Source organism: Phycodurus eques, chromosome 12 (genome assembly GCF_024500275.1).
Source record: "Phycodurus eques isolate BA_2022a chromosome 12, UOR_Pequ_1.1, whole genome shotgun sequence".
NCBI lineage: Eukaryota > Metazoa > Chordata > Actinopteri > Syngnathiformes > Syngnathidae > Phycodurus > Phycodurus eques.
Genome location: NC_084536.1, coordinates 8,130,752 through 8,144,311, shown reverse-complemented (window position 1 = coordinate 8,144,311; position 13,560 = coordinate 8,130,752). Strand labels below are relative to the sequence as shown.

Here is a 13,560-nt window from a genome sequence, read left to right as displayed (position 1 = left end):
AAAACAACACAAGAAAAACCATATTCAAATTTTAACATCTTCGTGGTTACAATAATTCGGATCGATCTTGAATCATAATTGATTTTTCATGTCTTTCAAGTTGACAACACATTAACATATTTCTGTGTGTACAACAAAGAATGAAAAACACCCAAAAGATACAAAAACAATCAGACATTCCAGTTCAATTACATCATCATAAACAAACACGTTATATCAAAATTTAAGTCAACTACTATACATTGACAGACTTAAAAAAATAACATATGTCAAAAATATGTTTGCTCTTCTTATTGTTTACCAATTTGAGACTCAATGTATAATAGATATTCCTTTTAGATTGAATGGGGAAGTGACGAAAGTGTAGCGCGAGTTATCTAACGTCACTTGCAGCTTCCTGTGGTACACCCCAAAAAAATCAAAATCATATTACAACCAAAAAAAGCTTTACTCTCAGGAAAATTTACATCTTGAAGAATACTAACATTTGTAATAATAAATAATATTCGCGAATGCGGAAGTGTCAAGGCGCAACTTCTGATGTCACTTCCGGGTCTTGCCTCCTGTAGTTTTTCTACTGTAGTTTTCCTGCTGTGACAGCTTGGTGACAGCGGCCACCTTCCAGGGCCAAAGATTGTCTCGTGGGCTCACTTGGTTGCAGTCATGTCGGCAGCTGCTCCGGGGGCCAGCAAGGCGGCTCACAGCAATGGAGCCCCAGCGAAAAAGAAGGGACCCGGCGCCTTGGCGACCGCTTATTTGGTCATCTACAACGTTGTTATGACAGCGGGGTAAGTTAGCATGTTACTCATGCTAATGTATGTGGAGCACTGCAGTCATTAACAATCATTATCTTAATTGTCTAAATGTGAGTTTGTACTTTTACTAGAGTCATCGGTGATAATGGAAACTATTGTGATTTTTGAATGAACTTAGAAATTGCCTCGCAAGGATTTAACGTGGATAAACCTTACAAGACGTTATCGCGCATGCGCGGTAGTACATTGAATTATGTTTTTAACCATTATCATTTCCTTTCGTCAAACTTTTGGCTACTTTATTTTATCGACTTCAAACGTATTATAAATTATAATAAAATAATACGTAAGATAAAAGCTTTTTGTTATAAAAATATATATTTATATCACAAATGTCTGATAAACTTGTCATTTTATTTTTGACTTCATATTTTTCCATGATAAAATGAAGATAATTTTTTATTTAGAGCCGATTCATATCGAAACATGTTTGTTGCAAGTTCCAAAACTCATGTAGACTTCCTGTTTTGTGAATTTGTCAATGATTTATAATAAAGCCAAGCATTAAAATATCCAACTACATTAATTTAGATGTTAGGTTACAAGAAAATTATGACTATAGAGTAGTACGTCAAAGTTTTTTTTAAAGTTGAATGTGTGAATAATTCCACATTTCTCACTGTGCCGACCAGTTGGGCCACATTGTGAGTTTTGCAATACTCTCTTTGCATATGCACGCACACACATACACACACACACACACACACACACACACACACATACACACGCACACACACCTATAATTTTCCAGCATTGATTTTTAGTCTAGATTTTTTTTTCCTGTTTGGAGGATTTATCCAATTTTTTCAGATAATCCCTGCCACCCAAAAAAATCTGTCCTGAGAATCCCCTCCTCCCGCAGGTCTTCTTCAGGTCACATTTCGTATAAAACATTAATTTCTGGCTCTATGGTTATAAAAAGCAAAGGAGTCAGATATTGTTGTGATTGCGTATTGCAGATGGCTGGTGATCGCCGTGGGTCTGGTGCGAGCGTACCTGGCCAGAGGAAGCTACCATGGCCTCTACTACTCCATCGAGAAGCCCCTCAAGTTCTTTCAGACCGGTGCCGTCCTGGAGGTCTGTTCATTCGGCTGGCAAAAAAATAAATAAACAAATAAAAAATACTTTACTTGATTTTTGTTTCTTTCTCCACTCAGATTGTGCACTGTGCTGTTGGTGAGTTGAGCCTCCATCTTCTCCTTCTTTGTTGTAACACATAACATTGCCATAGACTGTCACTATTTTGTGGTCTAGCATAGCCTTTTTGTGAGCAAATATAATTTATTTAAAAAAAAATTGCCTTCATGTGGAAAACTACCACTCTGCTGTCCAAATATTAGAAATATAATTTTTGTGTTTTGGGGTCAAAATATAGCATTTTTATGAACAATATTGTGTTTTTGATGCCTAACTTTTGTTTATTATTGGAAAAATGTTACATTTATTTGGGAAGTTATCTTGTTTGCATCAACATTAATGGCAAAATGTAATCCTTTAACACAAATATTATTCTTTGTCCTAATATTACTATCCCTCAATAAATAGTGTGTTTTGGTGTAAAAACATAACATGTTTGGAGCCTAATATGACCTTTTTAAGAGTAAATAGTTTTTCAACAGCAAAATATTGCATTTACATAGGTAACTAGTCTGTTTGGGTCATATTAATGGAAAAATGTAATGATTATGTGGCCTACTATAGCTGTTTCTCTGACCAATAATGTTGTAGTGGCAAAATAGTCTATTCATAGCAAAGCATGACATTTTCATAGCCTAATAAAGCCTTTTAGAGCAACATAATGTTTTTTTGTGGCCAGGTATAAAGGTTTTTGGGACCTGTTTTAATGGCAAAATATTGTATTGACGGAGAGAGCGACCGCCTTCCTCGCCAAATATATCCATCCATTTTCTGAGCCGCTTATCCTCACAAGGGTCGCGGGAGTGCTGGAGCCTATCCCAGCTATCATCGGGCAGGAGGCGGGGTACACCCTGAACTGATTGCCAGCCAATCGCAGGACACATATAAACAAACAATCATTCGCACTCACATTCACGCTTAGGGGCAATTTAAAGACTTCAATTAACCTACCATGCAGGTTTTGTTTGGGATGTGGGAGGAGAAATCCCACGCAGGCACGGGGAGAACATGCAAACTCCACATAGGTGGTGCCGGGGATTGAACCCCGGTCCTCAGAACTGTGACACAGACGCTGTAACCAGTTGTCCACTGTGCAGCTGCCAAATATATAATTTTAGTGATATATATATATATCCACCCATCCATTTTCCGTACCACTTGTCCTCACTAGGGTTGCAGGCGTCCCGGTGCCTAACCCATCTTACAGACGAGAGGCGGGGTACACCCTGGACCGGTCAACAGCCAATCACAGGGCACTTATAAACAAACAACCATTCGCACTCACATTCATACATACGGAGAATTTAGAGTCTTAAATTAAGCTACCATGCATGTTTTTGGCATGTGGGGATTTGTGATATCACTGATGAAAAATAAAACTTTTTGTGGTCAAATACTGCATTTTTGTGCGCAAATATTGTACTCATGTGACTAAATTTAAAACAGTTTGTGGCAAAGAATAGCAATTTAGGAACATTATGTTCCATCCATCCATTTTCTGAGCCGCTTCTCCTCATTAGGGTCGCGGGCGTGCTGGAGCGTATCCCAGCTGTCATTGGGCAGGAGGCGGGGTACACCCTGAGCTGGTTGCCACCCAATCGCAGGGCACATAGGAACAAACAACCATTCGCACTCACAGTCATGCCTACGGGCAATTTAGAGTCTCCAATTCATGCATGTTTTTGGGATGTGGGAAGAAACCGGAGTGCCCGGAGAAAACCCACGCAGGCACGGGGAGAACATGCAAACTCCACACAGGCCTAAACATCGGCTTGAACCCGGGTCCTCAGAACTGTGAGGCTGATGCTCTAACCAGTCGTCCACCGTGCCGCCGAACATTATGTTTTATGGGTTCATTTAAAAAGGGGATTTCTTTTTCTTCCTGCTTTGGCCACTAAGGGGTGCGAGGAGCGCTCTTCACCACCACAACTGCTTTATCAACACAGGCAGGACACTTCATTAGGTACACGAGAAGGTTACGAGAAGCGATTCACTTTACTATTATTAAGTGTACAGCGTCATCCTGGCAGCCGTTTCTAATATTTCGGTTATCTCATCCGCCATATGCGGAACTTCACGTGACCAACTCTGAAAATAGGATAGCTGACTTCCTGTGTCTGCTACTCTAACGAAGATTGATGACATAATTGTTTGAAGCCGAACTTGCTCCAATTTTCTTTTCTTTACGGCTGGTGTCTTCGGACAAAAGTCAAATAGACGTATATCATTCATTTATACAAAAATGATATGTAAACCCAAACAAAGCCTAAACATCAGCTGTTGTCATCGTCAGTGGCTCTGTGGTGACATCTTGTGTTTAGATAAATACATTATAGATGTTCCCAAGGGTGCTCTATCACTGTCCCTTTCGCCATTCACCCGAGTGAGGAGGAAGGCGTTTTAGCCATTTGGCTGAATGCCGAAGTAGGTTGCCATATACCAAATTGAGCTACACGAGTGGATCAAAATATTAGAAACAGAATGAAACAATTGATTTGGTGGTTTTATTCCAGGGATTGTGCCATCCTCCGTCGTCCTGACTGGCTTCCAGGTCATGTCCCGGGTTTTCCTCACATGGGCCGTCACACACAGCGTCAGAGAGGTGAGACCACGCATGCACGCATGCACACGCACGCACACAAATAATCACAGTGCGATATAAACGCTGCCACTTGATGAATACTTTTGATACGCTGTAGGTGGTGTCAGAGTCGTGAGCACGTAAGTCAGTGACGTTGCCTTGCAGAAATGAACGCACTCAATGCCGATGCTGTTGATTTGCTGTGTGGATTGATTGACGAGTTGATGGATGGATTCTTTTGTTGTGACTGTGTCGAAGCAGGGATGGACATTAGGAATTTTTGCAATCAATTAGAAGACCAATTTTTCAGGAAAACATCATGTCCAGATAATTTTTCTCAATACATTTCTATCTGGATGAATTTTCCAAGACTTTTCCCCTAATACATATAATTTTTCCTATAATTTAGCCATTCACATTTTTTTTCCTGTCTGGAGACTATTTCCATTCAGAGGAATTTTCCTATAATTATTTTTAGCTGTCTAAATATTTATTTTTCATCTGTACATTGTTTCTCCAATATTTCTTCATCTGGATATCCCAATCAATTCTGTCCGCAAAATTTTTCAGCTAATTTTTCTTTCTCTGTTTGGAGATGGTTTTTTTTCCAGTCAGGAGAATTTTACAATGGAAAATTCTTTCCAAAGCGATTAAAAAAAATCATAAATGTCTGAAGATTTCTTTTCCCCCAGACTTAACTGCCTTAACAGAATTTCATTAAAAAAAATTGTTTCCTTGTCTGAATTTTTTTTCCTCCAAAAAATTGAGAATTTCTCTGTAATCGTTTCCTCTATAGATAATTTAAACCATTTTTATAGCAAGTACATTTTCTCATGAAATTCTCTGCCTGAAGAAGTTTTTTTTCTTGCCTGAAGAATTTCTAAAAGCAAAATATTTCCTCCACAGAATTTCATAAAATATTATTTTCCTGTCCAGAATTATTCCATCAGGATAATCCCCCCCTTCCAACTCTCAAATTTATGTCTGGACAATTTTTCTTAAAACCTTTGTCTTGAGAATCTTTGAAAAGTCAAATCAAAAACATTTAGGGGGATTTATTTTTTGTCCCAGAATTTGAGTATATTTTCCTGTTTGAAGAGGTTTTCCCATCCAACGCAATTTACTTATAAATTTTCCTGTCTTTATTTTTTTCACCATATTTTCTTCTCTGGTGGCATGGGGATTGACTGGTTAGCACATCTGCCTCAAAGTTCTGAGGACCCGGGTACAAATCCGGCCTCGTCTGGGTGGAGTTTGCATGTTCTCCCTGTGCTTGCGTGGGTTTTCTCCGAGTACTCCGGTTTCCTCCCACGTCCCAAAAACATACATGGTAGGTTAACTGAGGACTCTAAATTGCCCGTAGGTGTGAATGTGTGTGTGACTGGTTGTTTGTTTATACGTGCCCTGCGATTGGCTAGTGATCTGTTCAGGGTGTACCCCGCCTCTCGCCCAGAGTCAGCTGGGATAGGCTTCAGCACCCCCGCAACCCTAGTGAGGATAAGCGTTATAGAAAATGGGCGGATGGATGCCCTCCTGCAATTCTTCCATCTGTCAAATTAAATGAATAATTCTGTCTAGAAAATGTTTCCTTTTTTGTTTAGTGTCTGGAGAGTTTTGGCAAAATGTATTTTCTGTCTATAGAGAAGTATTTTTCGTCTATAGAGAAAAGGTATTCCAACAACAATATGCAATTGTTCCGTTTAGGCAACAAACCAGGCCTCTAATATTCCTCCCTTGCATCAAGGTGATGCCCAACATACATACATTGATAAGCGTGTTCGCTCTTTGTCCATCCCTTGTCCAAATGTCGATTATTCATACTTTCTGTTTGTAACCTAATATCTGAAGTGGGATCCGATTTGTGAGTAAAACCCGCATGGTTCTTTGTGGAGGACATCCGCGTTGATACAAAATGTCTTCTCACCTCCTTTGCTGGGTCCTTCTGATTGGTGTGCAGGTGCAGAGCGAGAACAGCGTGCTGCTCTTTGTTAGCGCTTGGACTGTCACCGAGATCATCCGCTACTCCTTCTACACATTCAGCTTGCTCAACCACCTGCCTTACCTCATCAAGTGGGCCCGGTAGGACAGACAGATAGATGGACAACTTTGTAGTCCTACTTTCTGTTTATAGGCAAATCACAATATTTCTATAGTGTTTTAATGGAAAAATATTGAATTCCTGTAGGAAGCTACCACTTTCCTGGCCAAATATATATTTGCAACTGAATATAGTGTTTTGAGTTTCAGCGTATACATTTTTGTGTGAAAATACAACTTTTTGTGATCAGCCGTTGTATTTGTGTGCAAAAAAAGAGTTTTGTTGCCAAATATAGTGTTTCAATTACAACATATCACGATTGCATGTAGAACAAGCAGGTTTGAGTGAGTTGGTCATATTCATGGCAAAAATGTAATGTTTATGTGTATAGTAACTAATGTAGTAGCTCCCTTCCTGGAGCCGTCACCTTATCGTGGTGGAGGGGTTTGTGTCTCCCGATGGTCCTAGGATTTGTATGGGGCTTTATGCCCATGGCGCCTTCACCCATGGCAAACAGGTCCTAGTTGAGGGGACAGACAAAGTACGGCTCAAAGACCCCTGGAAAAAAAAAAAAAAAAAAAAAACTATTTAACCACGTTTTGCCTTGCCCGGACGCGAGTCACCGGGCCCCCCCTCTGGAGCTATGCCTGGAGGTGGGGCTCGATGGCGAGTGCCTGGTGGCCATGGGGCCCGGCCGGGCACAGCCCGAAAAGGCAATATGGGTTCCCCTTCCCATAGGCTTGGGAGGGGCCAAGGAGGTCAGGTGCTGTGTGATCTGGGCGGCGGCCAAAGGCGGGGAGCTTGGCGATTCGATTCCCTGCTACAGAAGTTGGCTTTAGGGATTTGGAATGTCGCCTTTCTGACACAGAAAGAGCCTGAGCTGGTGTGCGAGGTTGAGAAATTCCGACTGGACATAGTTGGGCTGACCTCAACACACAGCTTGGGCTCCAGTACCAGTCTTCTCGAGAGGTGTTAGACTCTCTTCCACTCTGGAATTTCCCATGGTGAGAGACGCCGAGCAGGTCTGAGCATACTGATTCCCCTCGCCTTGGGCCTGTACGTTGGGGTTCTCTCCAGTAGACGAAAGAGTAGCCTCACTCTGCCTTCAGGTGGAGGGACAGGTCCTGAATGTTGTTTGTGCTTAGGCACCAAACACCAGCTCAGAGCACCCACACTTTTTTAAGTCCTTGGCTAGGGTGGAGAGTGCATCTGCTGAGGACTCCCTCTTTCTGCTGGGGGACCTCAACGGTGGGTAATGACAGTGAGACCTGGAGGGCGTGATTGGGAAGAACCCCCCCTGATCAGAACCCAAGCGGTGTTCTGTTATTGGACTTCTGTGCTCATCACGGACTATCCATAATGAACACCATGTTCAGACATAAGGATATCCACATGTGGACTTTGCATCAAGACACCATCGGCCGCAGTCCAATGATCGACTTTGTGGTCGTGTCATTGGACTTGTGGCCGCATGCCTTGGACACTCGGGTAAAGAGAGGGGCGCAGCTGTCAACTGATCGCAACCTGGTGTTGAGTTTGCTCCGATAGTGGGGAAAGATGCCGGTCTGACCTGGCAGACCTAAACGTATTGTGAGGGTCTGCTGGTAACGTCTGGCAGTCCCCTGTCAGAATGAGTTTCAACTCCCACCGCCGGCAGAACTTCGCCCACGTCCCAGGGAAGGAGGGTGACATTGAGTCTGAGTGGACTATGTTCCGCGCCTCCCTTGTTGAGGTGGTTGACTGGAGCTGTGGCCGTAAGGTGGTTGGTGCCTGTCGTGGCACCAATCCCCGAACCCGTTGGTGGACACCAGGGATGCCGTCAAGCTGAAGAAGTAGTTCTATCGGGTCTTTTTGGCCTGTGGGACTCTGGAGGCAGCTCCCAAGTGGAACGCAGCTTTGGTGGTCACTGAGACAAAAACCCTGGCGTGGGAGAAGTTCGGCAAGACTTCCAGACAGCTTGGATGCAATTCTGGTCCACCATCCGAAGTCTGAGGAGGGGGAAGCAGTGCACCATCAACACTTGGTATAGTTCTGATGGGGCGCTGCTGACCTTAACTCAGGACGTTGTGATTCGGTGGGCCGAATACTTCGAAGACCTCCTCAATTCTATTGACACGCCTTCCCAGGAAGTAGAAGGCGGAAGTAGAATTTTGGGACTTTGAAGTCACGGAGGTGGTTAAAAAGCTCCTCTGTTTGCAAGGCCCCGGGGGTGGATGAGATGAGCCCGGAGTTCGTGAAGGCTCTGGATGTTGTAGGGCTGTCCTGGTTGACACACCTCTGCAACATCGCGTGGACATCGGGGACAGTGCCTCTGGATTGCCAGACCGGGGTGGTTCAGGGGACCGGAAGTTGCGTTCCAACTATAGGGTGATCACGCTCCTCAGCCTACCTGGTAAAGTCTATTAAGGGGTTCTGGAGAGGAAGGTCCATCAGGCAGTCAAATCTCAGCTTCAGGAGGAGCAGTGTGGTTTTCATCCTGTGGAGGGTGCTCCGGGAGTCAGGGTTACCAGACCCCCTGATATGGGCTATTCCCTGTATGAGTTTGGTCTGCATTGCCGGCAGCAAGTCAAATACGTTTCCAATGAGTGTTTGACTCCGCCGAGGCTGCCCTTTGTTCTGTGGACAGAATTTCTAGGCATAGCCAAGGCATTGAGGGGGTCTGTTTTGGCAATGTCAGTATTGCGTCTCTGCTTTTTGCAGATAATGTGGTTCTGATGGCTGTGTCAAGCCGCGATCTTCAGCTCTCACTGGAGCGGTTCGCAGCCGTGTCTGAAGCGGATGGGATGAAAATCAGCACCTCCAAATCTGAGACCATGGTCCTCAGTTGGAAAAGATTGGGTCGAGGAAGAGTTCCTGCCCCAAGTAGAAAAGGTCAAGTATCGCAGCGTCTTGTTCGAGAGTGAGGGAAGAATGGAGCGGCAGATAGACAGGCGGATCAGTGCAGCGTCTGCAGTGATACGGACTCAGTATTGGTCTCTCGTGGTAAAGAAGGAGCTGAGCCGAAAGGTAAAGTGCTCAATTTACCGGTCGTTTCCTAGCCTCACCAATGGTCACGAACTGTTGGTCATTACCGAAAGAACAAGACTGTGGATACAAGCAGCCGAAAGGAGTTTCCTCCGCAGGGTGTCCGGGCTCTTCCTTACAGAGAGGGTGAGAAGCTCGATCATCTGGGAGGGGCTCAGAGCTGCTGCCAGATGAGGTGGCTCGGGCATCTGGTTAGAATGCCTCCTGGACTGGAATTTTTCACGAGTGGGATATCTCACCTTCTTGGCCAAATATATAATTTTTCTGCCAAAATACACCTTTTTATTGTTAAATATTATGTTGTTGTACTCAAATATTGCACTTTTGCGACAGGTACACCCTCTTCATTGTGCTGTACCCAATGGGTGTGAGCGGTGAGCTTCTGACCATCTACGCAGCACTGCCCCACGTGCAGAAGATGGGCCTGTACTCGGTCACGCTGCCCAACAAATACAACTTCTCCTTTGACTACCACACCTTCCTTATCCTCGTCATGATCTCCTACATTCCACGTAAGTCCACCAAAGTACTAAACATCAGCGAAGGCCGAAATCCCTAGCAATTTAGCATCGCCCATCAATCTAGTATACTAGGTTTCAATTTGGTAGCAATGAGACAAAAGTTCTCAGACAAGTTCGCCATTGCAGGACAAAGCAAAATGGCATACTTCCCGTCTTTTCAGGCATTTCATCGAGACACTTTTTGTGGGTATAATCATGACAGACGTGAATGCCAAATGTCATGCTGCCAAATAAAACTGGCTTTGAGGGCTGAATATTTAAAATAAATTGAAGGACCATTAGAAATGTCCAAAATGAGCCTAAACTGGCTCATGTGAAGCAAATTGTTAGACTTCTGGTCTTGTCAGGCATGGCTTCCTGAGACTTTTTTGTAGGTCTACGCATGATTGACAGGTCAACCAAATTGCACGTTGCTAAGTAAAACTGGCTTCGGGGGCTGAATTTTCAAAGAAATTGGAGGACCCCTGAAAACAGCTAAAATGACCCCAAAATTGCCGTTTCAAGCCAAAATGGCAGATTTCATGTGTCTTTGTCGACTTGCATTCTTGAGGATTTTTCCGTGATCTACTCACAATCAACATGCATACAAAATTTTATGTTCTAAAGTGGAACTAGTTGGTCTGAATATTCAAAAAATTCGAAGGACCCCTAGAAATGGCTTAAATGGCTGTACCAAACCAAAATAGATGCCTTTCTGTGTCTTTTTGGACATGGCTTCTTGAGTCTTTTATGTCCATCTACTAGGGATGTCACAATATTCATGATATCGCAAAATAAAGTGAATTGATATCTTCGTCCTTTTGTCTCGGTATAAAATAATGAGCTGTTGTGCTGAAAATCTTGTTTTGGGATGGCTATACAAAGCCACGCTGTTTAGTCAGGCTGCTAGAGTACTTAATTTCCTCATTGGATTGTAAACGCACTTGATTGGACGCTTAACCCAAGTGGGTACGTCACAAAAAATACACTGATTAGCTGACTGGTCTGCATGACTGAAAGGCTGTGTTGGAAGGGAAGTAATGCAACTTGCTACGGCGTACTATGCCTGTCACAGCGTTGCGTGAGTTGAGAGGCGAGAGGCGCTTGTTGTTCGCACCGGCCTCTGTCCCAGCAAACGCAGACCCACAGGCCGGGATCTGCTGCCGTGGACCTCCGCTTCACGAAGTCAGTCTCCTGGCTCGCGGCGGCTGCCACTGGGACGTCCCGTCAGTGGACATTCGTGTGCCGCCACCCCCGCCGCCTCCCCCTCTTAGAAGAGAGGTTCCATCTTACTACTTAAACATATTGTAATAGTGTGGCTCTTTAGTGGTGTTCTAGTGACTGTTTAATCTCAACTCAAAAGTCGTGGGTGAAACATCACATGGACAGGGAATAACAAATTTGACTCCCGTGAGAACATATCCCGCCGCCGAACATTCCATTAGTCCCTGACATACTTCCCTCTCTTCAAATGAAATGTCCACATTTCAAGTGAAAACATTACAGCAGCTGCTCAGAAAAGTAAATCATTTTACAATATCACAAAGCGGAGGAAAAGAAACTAAGTAGGAGTCCAATTATTATTTTATTTATTGTTACTTGGCTGGTTCTAAACCTGCATAGCCTTTCAGTGTTCCTGCGTTTCTGACTTGACTAATTTTGTTTTTTTTACTCAAAGAAAGCACTGTTAGTAGGCAGTATCCAATTTCTAAAGTTTTAAATAAAATATGACAATAAATACTGTTAAATTAGTGAACAGACATCTTCTCAATAGACAGTTTTGTTATTGTGAGCGTGGCATGATTATTGCTGCAGCAATCATACCGTTTTCGAGGTACCGTATATGAATGTAAACATTGTATGGACGGGGATAGAAGTGCACAGTAATATATGATTTGAAGATGTCTTTTTCACAAAACTCTGTGGGAAAATGCACAGAAATTACTTAAGCTTGTTGAGAAGGATTTGGCCAGCAAGAGAAAACAGAGGTTTTTCGGTCTCCTGCTTTCACCTCTTCGCCCCACCTGTACAGCGAACTCTTCTGCAATACCATGCATGAGCTTTCCCATGATATCACAATAGTTATCATATCATGAGATTAATATCGTGATAAAACCGAACCGTGAGATATAAGACATCACAAGCGTCTACTCGTGATAGACATGGCTACCCAATTTCATGTTAAATCGCACTGGCTTCTGGGGCTGAATTTTCCAAATAAAGTAAGGTCCCTTGAAAATGGCCAAAATGAGCCTAAAATGGCTGTTTCAAACCAAAATGGCAGATTTCCTGTCAATTTTTTTTTAACTTGGCTTCTTGTTGATCTACGTATGATAGATATGCCTACCAAATTTTATATTGGTGAGTAAAAATGGCTTTAAAATAAAAAAAATTCAAGGACACCAGGTAACTGTTTAACTAGCTGCTTCAAACTAATATGGTTGACTTCCTGTGTCTTTTTGGACATGGCTGTTTTAAAATCCTTTTTTGTGGGTCTACTCATGATAGACAGAATTTTTAAAAAAGTTCCGGGGAGAACCGCTGAGCTTTTTCACCTGGGAATGGCCAAAATGATCCACAAATGGCCACTTTAGACCAAAGTGGCAGAATTCCTGTGTCTTTTTGGGCATGGCTTCTTGTAACTTTTTTTGTGGATCTATTATTGACTGACCTTCCTACCAAATTTCTTGTTAACTAAAACAGGCTTCGGGAGGCTGAGTTTTGAGTTTTGCCACCAATACCTCTGTATGAAGCTCTGTCATGACACACGAGACAACAAAGTGTTCTCTGATGTTCTTTGGTTGTTTCTCCCTTTCGGCAGTGTTCCCTCAGCTCTACTTCCACATGATCCGACAGAGGAAGAAGGTTCTGGGCCACGGCGACGCCAACAGCAAAGTGGAGTGAGAGAAAGAATAGGACCCTTTCCATCCAAACAAAAACGGACCTCACACGCTCCATTCCAGTTTTTCCAGAACTACTACTGCTGCCTTTATTATTTTCCCCGATTTTATTTATGAACAAACTGCCCGAGTGATGCCGTCTATCTGGTCCGGCGCGCTCAAAGATTCACTGAAGGAATCCACCGCTTAAATAACATAGTGACCACCCTCCTAATACCCCCCCACCGCCCCCCCCCTTCTCCCACACACACCTGCAAATCATGTTTGTTTCTTGGTTTTGTGACAATAAACTTGTTTGAATCTCTGTTGGCATTGCTTATATATGTTGTAATTCTGCATAATACATCTTGAACATTGTGTTTTAGTGTTGACATTTGTTGATTTTTGTGATAATGTTAAACTACAGTTGTTTTTACTTCACTTAAATTGCTGTGAGTGTGTTTTTGTTTACTAAAAGAGATGACTTGTACTGTTTATCCAGACTGATTTTTGCCTTTTGACTTTCACAACCAGCTGGCACGGTGACCGACTGGTTAGCACATCTGCCTCACAGTTCTGGGGACCG

General features: G+C 43.1%; 1 protein-coding gene across 1 annotated transcript; it reads left to right on the top strand.

Moving 5' to 3' along the window:
• The first annotated feature begins 582 nt into the window (after positions 1-582).
• On the top strand, positions 583-13,299 carry hacd2 (3-hydroxyacyl-CoA dehydratase 2). The gene is made up of 7 exons (XM_061692433.1): positions 583-788; positions 1,775-1,892; positions 1,973-1,991; positions 4,466-4,554; positions 6,491-6,612; positions 9,929-10,107; positions 12,917-13,299. Exons 1-7 carry the CDS (start codon positions 664-666, stop codon positions 12,997-12,999), a joined length of 735 nt encoding a protein of 244 aa, XP_061548417.1. The 5' UTR covers positions 583-663; the 3' UTR covers positions 13,000-13,299.
• The last annotated feature ends 261 nt before the right edge of the window (positions 13,300-13,560 follow it).

What these genes read in the sequence shown, in the direction of transcription:
- hacd2 (XM_061692433.1), top strand. Translation starts at nt 664, where the DNA reads ATGTCGGCAGCTGCTCCGGGGGCCAGCAAGGCGGCTCACAGCAATGGA. An exon ending in TCACACACAGCGTCAGAGAG is followed by an intron (nt 4,555 to 6,490) that starts GTGAGACCACGC and finishes ATTGGTGTGCAG; the next exon opens with GTGCAGAGCGAGAACAGCGT. An exon ending in CATGATCTCCTACATTCCAC is followed by an intron (nt 10,108 to 12,916) that starts GTAAGTCCACCA and finishes CCCTTTCGGCAG; the next exon opens with TGTTCCCTCAGCTCTACTTC.